The sequence below is a fragment of the Thalassophryne amazonica genome, chromosome 1, assembly GCF_902500255.1.
Source record: "Thalassophryne amazonica chromosome 1, fThaAma1.1, whole genome shotgun sequence".
NCBI lineage: Eukaryota > Metazoa > Chordata > Actinopteri > Batrachoidiformes > Batrachoididae > Thalassophryne > Thalassophryne amazonica.
The window spans coordinates 151510110-151533138 of record NC_047103.1 but is presented as its reverse complement, the minus strand read 5'-3'; the positions used below and the strand labels follow the sequence as shown (position 1 = coordinate 151533138).

Here is a 23029-nt window from a genome sequence, read left to right as displayed (position 1 = left end):
GGGGCCCCGACCTTCAGCCCAGCAAAGGCTGTGCATTAATCCGCCCCTGCACCAAACACTTATGGACTCTGATCCACGTTAGAACCAAGAAGCACGGTGGCTTAGTGGTTAGTCATGGGATTGATTCCCACCTGTGGCCTTTCTGTGTAGAGTTTGTGTGTTCTCCCCGTGTTTCTGTGGGTTTCCTCCGGGTGCTCCGGCTTCCTCCCACATTCAAAGACATGCAGGTTAGGTGGATTGGAAACTTTATAACTGTCCAGGTCTCCCTTGCAAAAGAGATCTCAATGGGACTAACCTGGTTAAATAAAGGTTAAAAATAAATTAAAATAGGAATATATTAAAATATACTGTTTAGCAAAAAAAAAAAAAAAAAAAAGTGTGAATAATAAATAAATAAAATCTGACACTGCTTCTTTATGTGAATGCATCCTAAAAGTTAAGGAGATAAAACAAATAATATTAAAAAATTATATTTATAATCAGTTCACTGGTTTTAGTAGTTCTGTTAAAATCTAACCTAATATATTTAGTTTTTACTCCTCCTGGGCTGAATCTACAGTTGGGGGCGTGGCCAGAATGAGCACCACTGCACACAAACCAATGACATCACAATGTGCAATATTTGAAGTCTGCATTGAGAGGCGGACAATGTTCAGTGTCTTTTAGACGTCTGACGTTATTGCCGCCGTATGCGTTCTTACCTCATAGACAGTGCGTGGTTGCTATGGTGATACCATACAAATGAGAGCGTTGGTCAGGTAGGTATTCATCAGTCAGCTGGTTACTGTCTTTACTCACTGCAATCACACCATCCCTATAAAGGAGACAACAGAGAGGAGACGTGACTACACGCTGATCAGCTGATTGATTAGTGATCGGTGATCTGTGATGAACACACACCTCCTCCAGTCCGTGTAGTAGAAGTGGTTGTTGTAGTAGACCATGCTGAACGGGTAGTTGAGGTTGCCGTGGATCATTCTGCGGCCAGAACCATTTGGAAATATACATTCTAATCGCTTTGTACCTGATAAAAGAAACAACAAAAAACAGCAAAACTTTATTAATCTGATCAAACTGCAATACAACTGGCACAGCACCCATTACAGTGCACAGCTGCATAAACATGCCAAACAATCAGAATGCAAAGAATCTCTTTTGAATATCTGTTTTTCACTTTACAGTAATCTAAAACCCTGCTTGGGGAAACTTTATGGAATATCACGTTGTGCACTATCGGACTTTTTGTTTTCCTGGTTATTTATGTAAGAGTAGGAGATGATGGCTCTGACACCCCAGCATGCCCCATTCTTGAGTTCTACAACTTGAATACTGCAGGGAGCGACGAGGGTGGGGTGGAGGTGGGGCAGATAACAGGAAAAAACAACATCATGCAGGGCTGGATCCAGAGTGAAAATCTGACATGTATTTTTGCCCAATGATAAAATAAAAATCGTACGCTTCTTGTTGTTCAATAATCTTCATTCTTTTATTTGTGTGCAACATACGCTGTCACACTTCTTTTAATTTATTTATTATACTTCATGGACCATAGTGAACACTTCTTATTTGTATAAATATGATGTCCTAAAAAACACTTTAACAAAAAATTGACTGTAAACAGGATCAAATTTATTGCCAAAATCTTTCAATTATACCTGAATGTATATATGATTTTATATATTCAATAACTCTACTGGTGGTTGGCTCTCACTGTGGTATTGTATCACTTCCTGTTCCGGAGCACAGCAGTGTTTTGCTGTATCTGTTAGTTGTTTAATCTGCATAGTTAGATTGATCTAGATAATGATTTGTGTCACAGTGTAATCTTCACGTGCCTTAACTAAAGCACTCCCTCTGCTGAATCACCTCTAAATTATTTACACATTATTCACTTTGTGTGTTTTTAGGAATCCACTAGCTTAGTGCAGCTACTAGCTCTTAGCCGGTTTAGCATAGCAGCTTCTCCTGTCTCTCCCGCACTTCTCTGCTCTGGGTGTGAAATGTTATTCCTCGGCCTCTTTTAGCAGTAATGGTACTTGTAATAAATGTAGCTTATTCATAGCTTTGGAGGCCAGGCTGGGCAAATGGGAGACTCGGCTCGGCACCTTGGAAAATCCTACAGCTCACCAGGCCCCTGTAGTAGGTGCGGACCAAGGTAGCTTAGCCGCCGTTAGCTGTACCCCAGCAGATCCCGAGCAGCCGGGAAAGCAGGCCGGCTGGCTGACTGTGAGGAGGAAGCATAGTCCTAAACACAAGCCCCCTGTACACCACCAACCCATTCACATCTCTAACCGTTTTTCCCCACTCGGCGACACACCCGCCGAGGAATAAACTCTGGTTATTGGCGACTCTGTTTTGAGAAATGTGAAGTTAGTGACACCAGCAACCATAGTCAGTTGTCTTCCGGGGGCCAGAGCAGGCGACATTGAAGGAAACTTGAAACTGCTGGCTAAGCGTAAATTCGGTAAGATTGTAATTCACGTCGGCAGTAATGACACCCGGTTACGCCAATCGGAGGTCACTAAAATTAACATTGAATCGGTGCGTAACTTTGCAAAAACAATGTCGGACTCTGTAGTTTTCTTTGGGCCCCTCCCCAATCAGACCGGGAGTGACATGTTTAGCCGCATGTTCTCCTTGAATTGCTGGCTGTCTGAGTGGTGTCCAAAAAATGAGGTGGGCTTCATAGATAATTGGCAAAGCTTCTGGGGAAAACCTGGTCTTGTTAGAAGAGACGGCATCCATCCCACTTTGGATGGAGCAGCTCTCATTTCTAGAAATCTGGCCAATTTTATTAAACCCTCCAAATCGTGACTATCCAGGGTTGGGACCAGGAAGCAGAGTTGTAGTCTTACACACCTCTCTGCAGCTTCTCTCCCCCTGCCATCACCCCAATACCCCATCCCCATAGAGACGGTTCCTGCTCCCAAACCACCAACAACCAGTAAAAATCTATTTAAGCTTAAAATTTCAAAAAGAAAAAATAATATAACACCTTCAACTGCACCACAGACTAAAACAGTTAAATGTGGTCTATTAAACATTAGGTCTCTCTCTTCTAAGTCCCTGTTAGTAAATGATATAATAATTGATCAACATGTTGATTTATTCTGCCTTACAGAAGCCTGGTTACAGCAGGATGAATATGTTAGTTTAAATGAGTCAACACCCCCGAGTCACACTAACTGTCAGAATGCTCGTAGCACGGGCCGAGGGGGAGGATTAGCAGCAATCTTCCACTCCAGCTTATTAATTAATCAAAAACCTAGACAGAGCTTTAATTCATTTGAAAGCTTGACTCTTAGTCTGGTCCATCCACATTGGAAGTCCCAAAAAACAGTTTTATTTGTTGTTATCTATCGTCCACCTGGTCGTTACTGTGAGTTTCTCTGTGAATTTTCAGACCTTTTGTTTGACTTAGTGCTTAGCTCAGATAAGGTAATTATAGTGGGCGATTTATCATCCACATAGATGCTGAGAATGACAGCCTCAACACTGCATTTAATCTATTATTAGACTCAATTGGCTTTGGTCAAAATGTAAATGAGTCCACCCACCACTTTAATCATACTTTAGATCTTGTTTTGACTTATGGTATGGAAATTGAAGACTTAACAGTATTCCCTGAAAACCCCCTTCTGTCTGATCATTTCTTAATAACATTTACGTTTACTTTAATGGACTACCCAGCAGTGGGGAATAAGTTTCATTACAGTAGAAGTCTTTCGGAAAGCGCTGTAACTAGGTTTAAGGATATGATTCCTTCTTTATGTTCTCCAATGCCATATACCAACACAGTGCAGAGTAGCTACCTAAACTCTGTGAGTGAGATAGATTATCTTGTCAATAGTTTTACATCCTCACTGAGCACAACTTTGGATGCTGTAGCTCCTCTGAAAAAGAGCCTTAAATCAGAAGTGCCTGACTCTATGGTATAACTCACAAACTCGCAGCTTAAAGCAGATAACCCGTAAGTTGGAGAGGAAATGGCGTCTCACTAATTTAGAAGATCTTCACTTAGACTGGAAAAAGAAAATAAAATAAAAAAGCCCTCCGTAAAGCTAGGACATCTTATTACTCATCACTAATTGAAGAAAATAAGAACAACCCAAGGTTTCTTTTCAGCACTGTAGCCAGGCTGACAAAGAGTCAGAGCTCTATTGAGCCGAGTATTCCTTTAACTTTAACTAGTAATGACTTCATGACTTTCTTTGCTAATAAAATTTTAACTATTAGAGAAAAATTACTCATAACCATCACAAAGACATATCGTTATCTTTGGCTGCTTTCAGTAATGCTGGTATTTGGTTAGACTCTTTCTCTCTGATTGTTCTGTCTGAGTTATTTTCATTAGTCACTTCCTCCAAACCATCAACATGTCTATTAGACCCCATTCCTACCAGGCTGCTCAAGGAAGCCCTACCATTAATTAATGCTTCGATCTTAAATATGATCAATCTATCTTTATTAGTTGGCTATGTACCACAGGCTTTTAAGGTGGCAGTAATTAAACCATTACTTAAAAAGCCATCACTTGACCCAGCTATCTTAGCTAATTATAGGCCAATCTCAAACCTTCCTTTTCTCTCAAAAATTCTTGAAACGGTAGTTGTAAAACAGCTAACTGATCATCTGCAGAGGAATGGTCTATTTGAAGAGTTTCAGTCAGGTTTCAGAATTCATCATAGTACAGAAACAGCATTAGTGAAGGTTACAAATCATCTTCTTATGGCCTCAGACAGTGGACTCATCTCTGTGCTCGTCCTGTTAGACCTCAGTGCTGCTTTTGATACTGTTGACCATAAAGTTTTATTACAGAGATTAGAGCATGCCATAGGTATTAAAGGCACTGCGCTGCGGTGGTTTGAATCATATTTATCTAATAGAGTCTTCTTCACAGACTAAGGTTAATTATGGAGTTCCACAAGGTTCTGTGCTAGGACCAATTTTATTCACTTTATACATGCTTCCCTTAGGCAGTATTATTAGAAAGCATTGCTTAAATTTTCATTTTTATGCAGATGATACCCAGCTTTATCTATCCATGAAGCCAGAGGACACACACCAATTAGTTAAACTGCAGGAATGTCTTACAGACATAAAGACATGGATGACCTCTAATTTCCTGCTTTTAAATTAAGATAAAACTGAAGTTATTGTACTTGGCCCCACAAATCTTAGAAACATGGTGTCTAACCAGATCCTTACTCTGGATGGCATTACCCTGACCTCTGGTAATACTGTGAGAAATCTTGGAGTCATTTTTGATCAGGATATGTCCTTCAATGCGCATATTAAGCAAATGTGTAGGACTGCCTTTTTACATTTGCGCAATATCTCTAAAATTAGAAAGGTCTTGTCTCAGAGTGATGCTGAAAAACTAATTCATGCATTTATTTCCTCTAGGCTGGACTATTGTAATTCATTATCAGGTTGTCCTAAAAGTTCCCTGAAAAGCCTTCAGTTAATTCAAAATGCTGCAGCTAGAGTACTGACGGGGACTAGAAGGAGAGAGCATATCTCACCCATATTGGCCTCTCTTCATTGGCTTCCTGTTAATTCTAGAATAGAATTTAAAATTCTTCTTCTTACTTATAAGGTTTTGAATAATCAGGTCCCATCTTATCTTAGGGACCTCTTAGTACCATATCACCTCAATAGAGCGCTTCGCTCTCAGACTGCAGGCTTACTTGTAGTTCCTAGGGTTTGTAAGAGTAGAATGAGAGGCAGAGCCTTCAGCTTTCAGGCTCCTCTCCTCTGGAACCAGCTCCCAATTCGGATCAGGGAGACAGACACCCTCTCTACTTTTAAGATTAGGCTTAAAACGTTCCTTTTTGCTAAAGCTTATAGTTAGGGCTGGCTCAGGTGACCCTGAGCTATCCCTTAATTATGCTGCTATAGACTTAGACTGCTGGGGGGTTCCCATGATGCACTGAGTGTTTCTTTCTCTTTTTGCACTGTATGCACCACTCTGCATTTAATCATTAGTGATTGATCTCTGCTCTCTTCCACAGCATGTCTTTTTCCTGATTCTCTCCCCTCAGCCCCAACCAGTCCCAGCAGAAGACTGCCCCTCCCTGAGCCTGGTTCTGCTGGAGGTTTCTTCCTGTTAAAAGGGAGTTTTTCCTTCCCACTGTCACCAAGTGCTTGCTCATAGGGGGTCATTTTGACCATTGGGGTATGGCTTTTGCCTTTCAATATAAAGCGCCTTGGGGCAACTGTTGTTGTAATTTGGCGCTATATAAATAAAATTGATTTGATTTGATATATGATTTTTTTTCAATTGATAAAATCGATAAAAATATGACTGCATATATTCTTAATAATAATAATATACTGAGATACAGACAGTTCACAGAAGACATTTTCCATTGATACCAATGAAAATTGGAAACAGTCCAGCAGGTAACAATATTCATCATGTCCATGACTAAATATATGTACTAAAACAAATACATCACAATTGTACACATATCACAACTGTGATATGTGTACAACTGTACACATACTGTATCACAACTGTGATATGTGTATAATTGTGATGTACTTGTTTTAGTATATTTAGATTTTGTTGTGAATTGGCACTTTATAAGCTGATTAAATTGAAATTTAATTTAAATTTATTTTATTGAGTCTTAAAGTAAATAAATATGAAATTGGTCACTGGATCCTTAAACTTTGGACATAATAAACTCTACATGGTGGATCCTTGATCTCTAGACATAAATAGGAATAAACAAAATCTGTAGTTTTTCTCAAACACATTTCCGTTCAGACATTATTGGCATGAATGTCTTTCCATATATCTGAGCTGAGCTCTTACAGCTGTGCTTCACTTCAGGATGTAATTTGTAAAGAAATACAGCACGTTTCATTTTGGAAGGAAAAAATGTTTTAGTCGATTGTAGGTTCTTGTCTGTATTACAACGTTTGTAAGATGTGTCATTTTATTTAAAGCGGCAATTTGTTTTGAAGCTATTAATTCCGACCGGACTCTGTCTCGGCATCATTTTGAGCTGTGTGAACAGAATGAAAGACGATTCTCGTTTCTTGACTACAACAAGAGTCCCAGTCGGTGACTTTAATACACACAAAAGTGACTCATGATATTTTAATGGCTTTGAGAGGGGTTAAGAAGTGGACTTACCACTTCTGAAGAGCAGCGAATCAAAGAGCCACGAGCCATTGAATCGAAGCATTGCTTCGATGGTTCACGGCTTCAAAGTGGAGTCGCGCTGCAGAAACGGTTGATTACAGAGCCGCTGCAGACCAAACCCTGAATATCCGACTTTATTTGTATGTCCGTATGACTCTGAAACTCGGAAAAATCCGTATAATTTACGGACTACAGGTTGACATGAAAACCAAAGCTGTGTCTGGATCGGGGCCTGTCATGAGTGCAGAGACGTTTGCAGGTGATGTTTGCAATGCAACACACTAACCAGGAAGAACATTCATTAGCTGTTCATGATCCCTTGACAAGGGTGGTTTGGATATATTGGCTGACTGACTGCACTTGCACTCAAAGGCTCACAAATTCTCTCCGTTAGGAGCAAAAGCAGCTTTAACGTTACTGTGCAACATACTGTATTGCAGTAGTAGTAGTACTAATTGTATAACAAGTTGCGTTTACCTGCATCAGCCCAGCAGACCTGTCCAGAAGAAGAGTCGTACGTTAGAGCGTTTGGTAATCCAATCCCGTCAGACACCACCACTCTGCGGTCCTGACCTTCTATGGTTGAACTCTCAATCTTAGGAGCCTCTCGGTTCCAATCCGTCCAATACAGAGTGCTGCGTGGAAGGGACAGAGTAAGACAACAGCAAGTGAAATTATTCGACTCAAAAGTCATTTTTACAAATGAGGCAACACTGAGCTGCCTGGTTTGAGCTACAATAAAGGAAAAACTTAAATAGTAAAGGCTTAAATCAAATCTTATTTTAATCCATAAGTTTTTTTTTAAAGTAATAAAATAGGAATAATTTAGTTCGACAACAGTATACTTTCACCAAATTTTAATCTGTGTATCTTCATTATAAGCTCTTTTAATTTGGAGATGAATAAGATGATGGCATTCATTGTTTTAGAGTTTTCATGTTAACAATCTGGAATTCATTTATCTCCCTATCTACTCTTTCAATTACTGCATTTTACAGGGTGCATTAATATAAAGCCTGTTTTAAGCATTATTTGGTTATGGCTTTTGGAATGATTTATGCCAGAACTTCCCTACTGCTCCTGGACGCTCCTGTTCTGCGTGTTTTCTAACTGTCCTTGCTCAACCCACAGCTAATTAACTCAGGCAGGTGTGTTCAGCCAATCAAGAACACAATTTGGAACCCTCTAATTCGTACTAATAATGTATGTGATTATATCTTTGTCACAGCTTTTTATCTAGGGGAGTAAGCACTCTCCTGTTGGGCCTTGGGGCCTGTGTAGAACTTATTCTCTGTTTTAGTGATATTCTCACTTCATGCTCAATGTCCTGTTGGAACATGGAATTCAGTCCAAGTTAGACCATCTCATTTCAGAATGGTTTGTTCTGGCTTTCACTGCATTTGAAGGATTGAAGCCTCAAGAGTTTTGTGGGACACAGTCAATAGAATCATGGCCGTCTGACCGGGCCATAAGTTACCAGGTGGTGGCACTGATGGAAACACTGCCAGCAAAGGTACCGCCGCCATTTCCCGCAGCACCATCAACACGGCTGTCGGTGGACCATATGTGGGCCGATTTTGAGGCTGCGCTGATGTTCACCTGTAGATGACAGCGAGCGTGTGGACAGCCCGCCGAGTACGACTGCTAATAAACAACATGTGAGCAGTCAACTCTCACACGCGCCCGTGTGTGTCTCAGCTCGTCAGTCTGATTAACACATGGCCAGGCACATGTGCACAGTGCAGCGTGTGCAGGCCCAGACATCACAGAAGGTGCATTCATACACGTGTGAAGCAGTAATTACCTTTAGGACTTGGCTCTGTGTCAGGACACACAAAGTGTCAAACCGATCACGTGAAACACGCTTTTTATGATTTGCGTTATCGCTGCTGCGTCAACACAAACATGCACAGTGCCTGCTGATTACATGATCAGCCGCAGCGATGAAAAACAGATGTTGCTGCTGGAACGCTGACCAATGAGCACCTCACATGGTGAGTGTGCGCCTGCGTGTGTGACCAGCCGAGGTTAATAACATCAGTAAATCCAGAGCAGTTTTCTCGCTTTAGTTTTCTTAAAAACCCACAGGGAGAGGGTTTGTGTCCACTCAAATTCTGCTCATTTTCCTGAATGTCTGACCCGAATTGGACTGAATAAACATCTGCACTGACCTGATCTGTAAAACCTCAGTCAGACTGAATTCAGATCCAGTCCAGAATATGCAAAATAAAGGGGTTTTTCCAAGGAGAAGGTTTCCTCCATGTAAAGTTTCATTATTACTTTCTTTATTCAAAACCTTGCTGAGCTAAAACATTAAAATACTTTAGTCATGTGCCAGACACAGAGAGTGATTTTAACACAAGAAAAAAGATCAAATCTAGGCTCCAGTCTCACATGTGCCTTCTGGCAAACTGTAGCTGAAATTTCACATCTTCTTTTTAAGAAAATACTTCTCTTCCACTCCCTCATAAACCTGAATCACTGGTGATGCATCAAACAAAAGTAGCACTGTGCAGTGTGCACAATTAGTTCAAACACAGTGATAGAAGCCTATAACTCTTTCAGAGTTGTTATGGGTGTCTTGTTGGTTTCCCTCACTCATCTTCATCAGACATGGCCAGTCAATTTTTGATCACTGCCTACTTCAAACAGATTTACCATAAAGTACCACACTGTTTGTATAACTGTTGATGCAACAGACAATAATTGTACTCTGCACAGTTTCTCCAGTCACAGCTGGGTGTCTTGGTGGCTTCCCTCACTAGTCTCCTTCATGCCTGGTCACTCAGTATAGTACTATATGGTAAATCTTCTTAAGTAGGCAGTTATAGAAAACTGTTTGTCTTAAAAGGAACCCCGACTATAACATCAAATTTGTCAAAAATTTGAAACACTGACGTCTGCTATTATAATATATAGTTAGAAGTGCATAAACAAGTCTTGAATGATATAAAATAGCGTTTATTTATCACGTATTTAAATACAACGCGCCCGCCATGTTTTTGCCTGTGCAATGCATTCTGGGGTGATGACGTGGAAAGGTTTCTGAAGTCTTTCATGCAAGCGAAAACAGTATTAAAGCTAGTTCTTCTACCGAGATAAAATGCCACATTGCTCGGCTTTTGGATGCAATTTTCAGTCTAAGGGCAACAAAGAAAGGGAGGTAAGCCTTCATTGCTTTCCAAAAGAAACAAAGTTAAGGAAAAAGTGGGAGGATGCTTGTGGAAGAGTGCAGTTGCCGAAAGACCCGCAGCTGTGCTCACGTCACTTCAACGCGGATGCATTTGAGGCTTTTCATCGACCTCAGCTAATGAGGGAGCTTGTTGGTGTTTCTGGATACAAACGTGTTAAACCAGATGCAGTGCCCGTCATATTTCCCCACAAGAAGAAAAATCGTCCACGAGTAACTAGTGAAAATAGGACTAAAACACACGAAAGAGCAGCAGACGCTCTCTTTCTCTGTCGGCATCGGCAAGCAGCCCCCACACAGACACCACCTACAATGGCCAACTCTTGCTTGATCAGAGCGCTGATCTTCATTTCTGACAGTATTTTCGAAGTTCTCTTCCTCACACTGCAGATCACGCTCTGGTTCGAACTGAAAAGGGTGAACAGAGGAGCTCATCGTTGCTAATCGCCTCTAGTTGTAATGTAAACACGGGAAGCTCTGCCCCCTGTTTGACGTCACTACCCAGAATGCATTGCGTTACAAACAACAATGGCGACCTACGTAGAAATAAAGTTTCTTAAAATATCATAAAACTTGACATTATTTTTGCAAATTTTGTCCCATAGTTATGTTACTAATGTCACAACAAGTCATATAGAATAAACATGTATTTATAGTCGGGTTTCCTTTTAATGATTGATGTACGAGGTCTATTAGAAAAGTATCAGACCTTATTATTTTTTTCAAAAACCATATGGATTTGAATCACATGTGATTACATCAGACATGCTTGAACCCTCGTGGGCATGCGAGAGTTTTTTCACGCCTGTCGGTTACGTCATTCGCCTGTGGGCAGTCTTTGAGTGAGGAGTGGCCCACCCTCGTCGATTTTTTTCATTGTTTAGGAATGGCTCAGAGACTGCTGCTTTGTTTGATCAAAATTTTTTCAAAACTGTAAGGCACAACTGAGTGGACACCATTCGATAAATTCAGCTGGTTTTTGGTAAAAATTTTAACGGCTGATGAGAGATTTTGGTGTGTAAGTGTCGCTTTAAGGACGGCCCACGGCGCCTGACGGCGATCTGCGCTCCGAGGCGGCATCGTCTCGCTGTTTCAAGCTGAAAACGTCCACATTTCAGGCTCTGTTCACCCAGGTCGTCGTCAGAGAACAGAGAAGTTTCAGAAGAAGTCGGCATGAGGAGTTTATGCGGACATTCCACTGTTAAAGGAGATTTTGTAATGAAAGAACGTGCGGGCAGATTCAGGCCGGACCCGACCGCGGGGGTCGCGACAGGAAAAACACCTCCGTTGGAAACCTTAACGGACAAGTTGGAACATGCCCAGCTGTTAAACAATTTCTCAGTTACTCACTTGTTGAAAGCCATCAAAAGCCGCCTGAATTTTACAAATGGTTTTCAACACGGAGGTGTTTTTCATGTCGCGGCGCAGACGGATTTGCGGCATCGTCACGGAACCAACTCGGCGAATTTGCCTGCACGTTCTTTCATTACAAAATCTCCTTTAACAGTGGAATGTCCGCATAAACTCCTCATGCCGACTTCTTCTGAAACTTCTCTGTTCTCTGACGACGACCTGGGTGAACAGAGCCTTAAATTAGGACGTTTTCAGCTCGAAACAGCCAGACGGACACCACCTCCGACCATGCCGCGCCGATCCGCTTTGTGAGCTGTCCTTAAAGCGAAAGAAACTCCACAACCTCTCATCAGCCGTTAAACTTTTCACCGAAAACCAGCAGAATTTCTCGAATAATGTCCACTCGGATATCCCTCACAGGCCCTGAAAAAATTTTGATAAAGCAATGCGCGCCGTCTCCAGCAGCGTCTCAAAGGATTTCAGCCGAGAGGGCTGGACCAGTGCTCACTCAAAGCTTGCCCACAGGCGGATGACGTCACCGACACGCGTGAAAAAACTCACACATGCGCACGAGGGTTCAAGCATGTCTGGTGTAATCACACGTGATTCAAATCCATATAGTTTTTTTTTAGAAAACTGCCGGTTAGTTTTCTAATAAACCTCGTAAATGAAATCCGAGACATATTCATTGCCCAAATACTTATGGGCTTAATTGTTGCAAGGGTTTTACCCAGTGGATGGTACCACTATGATGGCACGAGGGTTAACCAAGTCTGTGTCGAAGAGCGTTCGCCTCCCACTGCCATCCAGGTTGGCGCCTTCGATGACGTCAGGGGCGGAGTCGACCCAGAACATCAACCTTCGTTTGACATCCACCGCCAAACCTTCCGGGCTTATCAGGTCTACAAAGCAGAGAAAACACAAAGCAATTACAGAACAGCAGCAAGTGCCCACTGCCATAGGGATACTGTACCAGTGACAAAAGTATAATCTGCTTCATCTGTGTCTAATAACCATGGGCCTATCTGGCAACATTTAGTTACTAGAAATGATCAAAGCTTGCACACCTTGATTGTGGCCTTTAAGGTCAAATGCAATGACATATTTTGAATATTTATATTATATGACTTCATATTTATGTGTAGTAGTCACTGGGTGTACTTGGTACCATATAGCCGCCATAAGGGATGAAAGTTCAAGGTCACTGAAGGTGAAATGTGATGGTATATTTTGATAGGCGACGTTAGACTTTGCATTCATGTCTGTAACTGTAACCACGGGTCTACTGCTTCTGTTTCTTGTGTTACAGCCTTTAAAAAAATTTCCCCGCTCAATTTTTTTAATTTTCACCCAGTCTATTTGCATTGGTCTAAAAGTTCAATCAAAAATTGAGTGACTTGATTTTGACCTTCAAGTTCACTGTCGACCCATCTAATGGTATATTTTGAAAGCCAACATGTGAATTCGCATTCATGTCACATAGGAACTAAGGGTCGAACAGCTCTGATTCCAAAGTTCCAAGCCTTTGAACATTGACAAAATTTGGACTTTGATTTTGACCTCCATGTTTACTCAAGGTCAAAACTGATGGCAGATTTTGAAAACGGACATATCTGGAACCGTTGAGCCACTCCAATGGATTAAAATTTCAGTGTCAATGGAGTTAAACAGAAAATGTATAATCACTCGAGCTGAAGAAAGAGCATTCATTATAGTAATGAAGAACCACAGAGAGGGCATTACTTGTGTTGATGAGTAACTCGGGCTCGGCTCCAGGCAATATGGACGCTCTACTGATCGTCCGTGCAGACAAATCTGTCCAGTACACTTGATTTTCTTTGCAGTCGTAGGCTATGCCAACAACAATGGAGCCCTGCACACAGACACACACACAGTTATCAGGGCAATATCTATTACTTTCCTGCTAACTAAAACTGTTGATTCCACAAGCCTATGACTGTTTTTACTCACCGTGGACAATTTATTTGCAAGAAATCATTTTTTCAATATTAGTTTGGAAATGAATGTATGAATAAAGGAAGCAGCCATTACAGGAATTAAAAAGTCCACCATTTGCGGAGTGTAGCAACAAAATAACACAAGCAGCCCAAGTTGTAATCATTGGTACTTTAGCAATGCGTCTAAGGAAATACAATCTGCTCAGGTAAATTTTTTAGTCAAACAGATAAAACATAAAATACGTGTCTGGCCTCGTAAGTTCACCAAAATGAAAGTGACACTTATATACTCTTAGCAGATTCAGCTAACAAACTTTGTTGAACAATAACAACAAAGGCGTTGAATCCTCAGTGGAGATTTGCAGTGCAAGTACCACTAGTGGGTAAAAAGTCCCTATAAAAATTAAATTTAAGAACATCCTCAAATATATTTCTGGTTTTGGGTTCCACCTTGAAAATATTGTTCCTCAGCCAGTTAGAACCAAAAGAAATGTGGGTTATTAAAAATTCTCTGCAAGGGTCAGTGACATAACAATGTGAATTTTGAGGATGTTATAAAAATGTCTTCTGATATAGGCTACGTATATTTTACTCTGTAGTCTATTGCTAATGCTGCAGTTAAGCTAAGCTATGCCAGACATACCGTTTAGCCTTACTGCACATAGCTAACTATATCCAACTGTGTTTCTCTTTACAAATTTGTGTGTCCATCAAACATTTGTTAAGTACATAGCACAATATTTGCCTCCACTGGCGTGAAATGGGAAGAACAAACCACAATTTACTTTAATCGTCTGCTGCTGGTAAATATCCGCGATTCACTGCAGACGCAGGACATTTGGAGGAAAAAAGGAAATGAACTCGCCAACAGGTTTTTGCAAACAGAAAACATTTTAGTATGTAATAAGAGAACAACAAACATTATCAACAAATCAAATGAAGTCTGGGAGCACGCACTAGTCCCACGCATCACTTCATTCACCACACCACGGAACCATCCCGGGTCCTAGATGGCAACCAGGCACACAACCATTCCATTATTAGCCGTTACCATTATCTAAAATGAATGTTTCTGTTCTGGAACATTAACAAATATCAAGCTTTTGGTTTCATTTTTGTTCTGAGTGTCATGCTAATTGTTGCTGGTTTTGATTGGTTCAAAGCCTTGGTTTCAAGTAGTGATGAAATGCAATTTCTGCAGTTTGTTGAAAAAGTGATTTCTCTCATAGAAGTAGTAACTGTCACAGATGAGTAGACCACTCATCAGTTTGATTACTAACAATGCTTCAATGTGACTAAAGTTGTAAAAAAAAAGTATTCTTATCCTTTAACCCTCTGGAGTTCACTGACATGCCTCTGCGTCAAAAGTCACATAACCTAATTAAGCAGATGTAGCACACAGTCCGCTCCACTCTGAGTGTCTCTTTGAATGCATGTTGAATGTGTGGAATTCAACCTGCACACCACTTTTTACATTTTGTTAATAGGCCAAGGATAACTTGAATTAGGATTAATAATTTACATGAGTTTTACTGATACTATTAGATCTACTAAGCCTTGGTTGCAAGTAGTCATGAAATGCAATTTCTGCAGTTTGTTGAAAACGTGATTTCTCTCATAGAAGTAGTAACTGCCAAAGATGAGTAGTCCACTCAGCAGCTTCATCACTAACAATGTTTCAATGTGACTAAGGTTGTAAAAAAAAAAGGTGATCTTATCCTTTAAACATCTTTCCAAACAAAGATTCATAATAAATACGTAAAGGACTGTAATATTTCACTTGCAAAACACCACCCTCAAATGATATATGCTTGTTTGTGTCTAAAACCAAAATACCACATGGGGGTGCTGTTTTACAGCTAAAAATTATGAAGACATGACCAATCATGAAAATTATGATTTAAAACTGTTCATGAGAAGTGATTATCTAAAAATAACAATAAATATATTGATCTTACATGTAGCGCCAGTAGTGTTTTGGATTGTTCTGCATCGAGTCGTGTCCCGTTAAGAGGTAGCGCGCCTATTTTCTGTCCTTGCGCGTAAAGCAATGTGATGCCAGAGGGTGGGGGTGTTACATCTGGGCGGGGCATTGGATGGACAGTGGGTGGAGCCACAGTAGGGAGACCTGGATTTGAAAGATAAAAACCAACCAGTTCTAACATTTACTAAAAAAAATGTAATTCTAACCACATAAACAAGTTACAGACAGATGCATACATGCAGGTTTGACAACATCATAGGATCGAGTCCCAGGAACCTCCCGCCCATCCTGGTCCACACACCAACAGTAACTGCTCTCCCCGTAGCACTGGACTGCACTGAGAGGCAATGACAGAGTCAGAGGAAGAAGCCTGAACAGCATTTCACTTGGTGCTTTATTGTGGAAAAACAAAAGTACTTTACCCAGGGGACTGTACCTGAACTGTCCATCTGGTTCACACTGAGGCACGTAGTGCTGTGGCTCTGGCTTTCCCCCATAGTGTTCAATCAGACTGGCTCTCCATCGCTCACATACACTCTCAGGGCGCTCAGTTGGTGACACAGGAACTGATGAGGATGCAGAAAAAAAAAACACAGCCTTATAACACAGGTGGAGTGGATTACTGCATGTGTACAGATGTTTGCAGTATGTGACTCAAAGCCAATCACAATTTGGCATTTTATCCTGAAAATGACTCAAATAACAAAGTAATGTGGGAATGAAGCCTGGCTATGGCAAGCTCATATTTGGCTCCAATGACCTTGACCGTCACCAAATGAGTGACCAAAATTAGTCCATTTCTGTCAGGCATAAATCTTGAAATTGTAACCCATACTTTCAAATTGTCTGTACTTAGGCCTAAATCCAAAAGTTCGTTTAGACAACTGTAGCCTGACTGATCCAGCAGCTTTCTGACTACTTTTAAGCTTCATGTGGGATTTGGGATCCGGTGGTAGGTCAGTATATATATATATATATATATATATATATATATATATATATATATATATATATATATATATATATGAGAGAGAGAGAGTGTCCAGTACAGACTTCAGACAACTTTATTGATCCCAAAAAAGGGCAATTACGTTTACACTCCAATTACCTCAGACAAGATACAGCAATTAATCCACAATTATTACTTGTTTACCGTAATAATGGCACACATCCAAATTAAAGACAACACATATACATTTGACATTGTTTATGTGTACTAAACTTGAAGCAGTCCGTCATGCGAATTGAGGTAAAGTGGGTGAAGGCCGCTGCAACTGGAGTCGCGCCGCTGCTAGCTTAGGGGGAACGGGGACCTGCCGCAGCTTAAAAACCACGCAGCCCCTGGACGGGGAAAGGGTGGCGTGAGCGGTGGCCGGGATGGGGTAAGTGATGGGGGGAGCAAGAAGAGAGGTAAAGGGAAAAATGGAGCATGCTTCAGTCTTGTCCATGTGTAAGTCTGTCAATTTATTGTCTTTGTGGGTTGAGATAAGAAGGAGCCGAATAATCTTACCAGAGCCTGAAGACATTCCTCTGCAGGAAAACATTGGGCAATTGTCCTTGAGGCTAGATAAGCCTGGAGTGTTGTGGTTGAGCAGTGAAAAACACTTTTAACAGTTCCACTTGAACAACCAAATCCCAATTATGAGTTAAGAATATTCCCAATTATGAATTAAGAATATTCACCGGCCTCCGAAACCTTCAGCTTCAACTGCAAGGTACGCATCAGCTCCAAGATGTCATCCAATTTGCGTCTGATTTCAAGAGTCAACGCAGTCTGAGAATGCACTGCCTTACCAACCTCGTTAATCATGACGGACAAGCGAGGGGCCGTGGTTCTTGATGCCGCCGTCTTGCCAATTTTCCGGTAGGTCAGGACATAAGCCAAAAAGTACTAGCCCTGCTACCATGAGACCAAAAAGGAATAAATCCGCGACGTTCTCAATGGAGAAAGGCGCCAAGCATGCAACATGCCAAGACCCCCAGGAGTCGAGGACATAGCCCGCAGGGTACGTTCCATCTGGGCAGGTAGGATCCCCCGGTCCTGACCTTCTTGTAGAAAAAATGGTGTCAATAGCGTTCAGAGACCAGCTGATCAATTCCATGGTTAATCCAATAGTAGTCCAATAGATCCAGAATCCAATATAATTTGAGGAATTCACAGTCTGGTGAAGTAGGGACTTGAAGGTTAAACGCAGAGAACAGATAAGGGAGAATGGAGGAGATGCGACTGCCCTCGTCGGAGTCCCAAGCTTTCAAGTACAGGCCCTGATGCTCAGCATTAAATGGTATACAAAACATGAATGTTTATGACTGCAATGTAGGAATATTTTCATGAGCTGAAAGATGAAATGTTCTATCTTTAAAAATATATTTTCCATTACACAAATGTAAAACATTCATTATTTGTTTTACATGACACCTAAATAGTAAAGGCAAAGTCCACATGCTTTCCTCCTATCATACACACATTTTTACAAAAAGGTAGTGGGAGTTGTTCAATAGAGCAAAACATATGGAAATAAAATTAACAGGAAATGGAACCAAATTGCACGAAAAACTATGTAAATCATTAAATTGATTATTTGTCTATACAATGGGGCAAATAATCAATGCCACATGACATACAATCCACCAATCAAATGACAGACCTAGTTACATGTTATATACAAATCAGTCTACAACTTTCCCTGGACAGGACACCCGTCCATCATAGGACTGGGACAATGAAGATGAAGTGTTTTGCCCAAGGACACAGGTCGTGTGACCAAGAATCAAATCCAGGCCTACATATTAGTATTCCACCTCCTGATCCCACTAAGCTACCTGCTCTGCAAGAGATGAAGGGAGCAAAATCTTGCCTTTCCTTGCAAACACAAAAGATTTCCAGGGATTATCGGATTTCCAGATGTGGATTGCACCGGCTATTATACCCGACATATTTTTTCTCATTTTGTACTTTTGTGTCCTCAGAATTCAAAACACTTTACAAATCAGCTTTGAAAAATGGATATAAATTAAGTTATTATCATTGTAATTCTTATATCACGCTACAGGATTGTGAAATTCCAGCATATTGCATCTCTCTCTCTCTCTCTTTCTCTCTCTCTCTCTCTCATGCCATAACTGTTTATCTTGTAGAATCCCCTTAATAACTTTCTTTATAACAGAGCATAAAAACTAAATGCAAAAGCACTTTGGGCTTCCAAATATTTATGCTGAACTCTTTCCAGTTCTTGCTCCCTCTCCTCCTTTCTCACTCTCCTATTTTTGCTGCCAATGCATCTTTTTTTCTTTTTTTTCCATCTTATTTTTACTATCAAATTAGGACAGACAAGCAGAAAATCTGATGTTTTTAGTTTGGAATATAGACAAGGAGATGATTTGAGGAGAGAAACAAAGATGAACTGGAACTGAGCACATCCCATAAATGTTTTTCCACCCACATTTACTGGAGTGGGAACTGGGAAACCGTCTTGCATCCTGTCCCATGACTCACTTAGTTTTACGTCTGTTTACTCTCCAATCACATGACTAATTAAACTTAGAGATTTGTGGGCCTGTCTCCAGAAACCCCCTTCAGTCTTCAGGCTGATTTACAGTGATGGCAGAGTTGTGTACTCGACACATAAATCCATGTTTGCAAGATGTATCAGTGAGGCTGGATTCAGCAAAAATAACGTTCCTTAGCAACCTCACTCCCGTTTCATAAACTAGGACTCAATGTGCCTGTTTGTGGCCACAAAAATATAAAACCTGTGCAACCACCGAACTAACATCCAAACGTGTGTAAATGTTAAATGTGCTGAGTTGGATATGGAGACTGAAAATGTGATATTTTTCACTCTAAAGTCTTACACTAGATGTTCAACAGGGGTGCAACCACAGTTGTCTCAGATGAGATTCCTGTGTGTCTGTGTGTGATTCATGTGACAGCATTTTAAATAACATTTTTTTCAATGATTTGAGTATGAATGCTATTTTTAATATACTGTACATCAGTTTGTTTTTCAGTGGCTCATTCATTGCATATTTTTTTAAGTTGAGTATAAAGTTGGAGTGACATGCTGCCAGCACAGCTTCTGTCTGTCACAGTGCGCGTCTGTGTGTTTGAGTTTTTCTCTCATTTGTTTCTTTCCTCTCTTGTCTGTTTATTCTTCTCTGTGTCTCTTTCCAAGTTCTTTTGTTTACATTTCATTTTCCACTCCTCTCTTTGCCCAGACACCTCTTCTGCTCTCTCTCCATGCGCTCCCCATATCTCTACAGTGTTTGTTGTCATGCTCTTCACCAGATTGATTTAAGTTCCACCCAGCTTTCTCACGTTCTCTTCATCTCTCGTGTTCTCTCTGTGTGTGACCTCACTACTACTTGTGACCTTGGAGTTTTTCTGCTGGATTGGATTAGTTTGCGTGGTAGGACTGAACTGTGTTATTGACCTGTGCACGTTGTTGTTCCCCTCTGAAGCTCTGTCACCTGTCAGAGTGATTGGCTGACGTCTGCGACACTGAGACTGTCTCCTGTTTGCAAGTTGAGCTGCCCCCCCACACACTCCTCACTGCACCCACAGTATCTCTGTATTGGCCACCGATGATATCCAGCAACTTGGGGATCCTGTCAAATGTCAGGATGTCCCAGAGAGCAGCTCAATTACAACCCCAATTCCAATGAAGTTGGGACGTTGTGTAAAATGTAAATAAAAGCAGAATACAATGATTTGCAAATCCTCTTCAACCTATATTCAATTGAATACACCACAAAAACAAGACATTTAATGTTCAAACTGACAAATATTGTTTTTGTGAAAATATTTGCTCATTTTGAAATGGATGCCAGAAACACATTTCAAAAAAGCTGGGGGAGCGGTATGTTTACCACTGTGTTAAGGTGCAGTGACACGAGCATGACTCTGATTCACGCTCTAGCATGCCCTTCGCTGTGACGATCCCACCCGCTGTGTTCACAGCTGGATGCCGTTCTTTGTTCTCCCGCCTGCCACGTGCTCTGCGCTGGACACTGTGTATATAAAATAAGTATTTTGTGGTAGATTAATCATTTTCTCTGCAAATTGGCCAGTGAAAATGGCTGTAATCACAGAGGAGGCTTCAGCTGGTGCCATTCACACGCACACGCGCCTAACAAGCTGGATAAAGCATTTTGAGCCATCTAAAAAGGTAATTATCTATCATGTTTACATTGTCATGGTCAGTGTTGCCACAGTTACTTTGAAAAAGTAATCCAATTACTGATTACTGATTACTCCTTGAAAAAGTAACTTAGTTACTTTACTGATTAGTCAATTGTAAAAGTAACTAAGTTAGATTACTAGTTACTTTTTTAGTTACTTTTCCCAGCTGCCGACAACAACCCTCTGCCACCTCAACATGACAATGATACCTGTTTTGCCAAAACTCACTTTATAGTCACTCTTTCTTGATTTCAATGAAAATAAATACTTGTTTTATAAAAAGTAAAATAAAGACCTCTCTCTTGACCTCATATTTAACTGTTGACAGCACTGTAACAGTAAAACTTGCAATTTCGAACCTACATTGTTTATAAATGTAACTATTAAATTCTAACATTTTTCTAACATTTAAATTCTCTCAACATTTTACTTGTCGAAATTATTATTTTAAGCAGTATTAGTAGTTGTAGTAAAAAACGGCTACAAAACTGGACCTTTAATCTAGGGGTGTTGTGAGGGGGGGCACATCCTTGCCCCACGCACCCATTCCATCTGGATTCGCCCCTGCTTTGGCGTTTGAGCACAAAGAATGGATAACATTTATTTATGCAGAAAACAGGACCAGATTTACAGGTAAGAAAGTTTTATTGCGTTTTCACATCATGTGGTCCTCAGAAAGACAGTTTAGGTGTATTTGAGTGGAAAACAGTGTTAGTTGTTGACGCGTCGCGGAGGATCAGCTGTTTTTAGCAGCAGATACGGAGCGGCTCAGATCAGAATTCTAAATAAAGGAGGAAAAAAAGTATAAAAATGTCTTTGTAAAGCTCAGTGCAGGTGTGCTGATTACCGTGCTTTAAGAGGTGACGACGAGTCGAGCAGCTGCAAAAAAACGCTGATGAAAAGCTCACAGCTCACTTAAAGTGGGCAGTTCAGTCGAACCCCGACCCCCTGCCCACAGACCAAGTTTAATGCTGCTATCGACCCACAATGAAAAATAGTAGTAACGCACAGTGACATGAAGAAGTAACTTTAATCTGATTACTGATTTGGAAAGATTAACGCGTTAGATTACTCGTTACTAAAAAAAAAAAAAGGTCAGATTAGAGTAACGCGTTACTAAGTAACGCGTTACCGGCATCACTGGTCATGGCTTGGTAAAACAGTTGTGTGTTCTTAACGTCTTGTGTGCAGCTGTTAAAGTATGTTTATAACAGATTTAACTTCTTGTTTTAATCGTTCAGACGAACTGTTGGTTGTCGTGTTGGTGAGTAGACTGTGCGACATTTGTGCGTGAAAGATTTTTTGAACATTTCAAAATTCTCTGTGCGCAATAGCACGCACCGGCACTGACGCCCCTCTCATGTTCAGTCTGCACCACTTAAACACGAGTTTACTCTCCAGCACGACACAGGTCGGGGTTGTGTGTGAATCAAAGACACACTCGTGTCAGGGGGCCTTTATATCACCTTTCATTCTAACAACACTCAAGCATTGGGAACTGAGGACACTAATTGTTGAAGCTTTGTAGGTGGAATTCTTTCCCATTCTTGCTTGATGTACAACTTCAGTTATTCAACAGTCCGGGATGTCTGTTGTTGTATTTTGCGCTTCATAATGCGCCACACATTTTCAATGGGCGACAGGTCTGGACTGCAGGCAGGCCAGTCTAGTACCCGCACTCTTTTACTACGAAGCCACGCTGTTGTAACACGTGCAGAATGTGGCTTGGCATTGTCTTGCTGAAATAAGCAGGGACGTCCCTGAAAAAGATGTTGCTTGGATGGCAGCATGTGTTGTTCTAAAACCTGGATGTACCTTTCAGCATTGATGGTGCCATCACTGATGTGTAAGTTGCCCATGCCGTGGGCACTAACACACCCCCATACCATCACAGGCTTTTGAACTTTGTGCTGGTAACAATCTGGATGGTCTTTTTCCTCTTTTGTCCAGAGGACATGACGTCCATGATTTCCAAAAACAATTTGAAATGTGGAGTCATCAGACCACAGCGCACTTTTCTACTTTGTGTCTGTCCATTTCAAATGAGCTTGTGCCCAGAGAAGGCGGCGGCATTTCTGGATGTTGTTGATGTTTGGCTTTCGCTTTGCATGGTAGAGTTTTAACTTGCACTTGTAGATGTAGCGACGAACTGTGTTAACTGACAATGGTTTTCTGAAGTGTTCCTGAGCCCACGCGGTAAGATCCT

At 41.0% G+C, this 23029-nt stretch overlaps 1 protein-coding gene across 1 annotated transcript in view; it reads right to left on the bottom strand.

Annotated features, from left to right (window-relative positions):
- nid2a (nidogen 2a (osteonidogen)) overlaps positions 1 to 23029 on the bottom strand; it is a 185348-nt gene that overhangs the window by 7895 nt on the left and 154424 nt on the right. The window contains 8 exon segments of the mRNA XM_034176255.1: positions 702 to 814; positions 901 to 1024; positions 7634 to 7791; positions 12430 to 12601; positions 13443 to 13572; positions 15616 to 15785; positions 15878 to 15978; positions 16078 to 16207. Coding sequence (XP_034032146.1) covers positions 703 to 814; positions 901 to 1024; positions 7634 to 7791; positions 12430 to 12601; positions 13443 to 13572; positions 15616 to 15785; positions 15878 to 15978; positions 16078 to 16207 — 1097 coding nt within the window. The 3' untranslated portion in view covers position 702.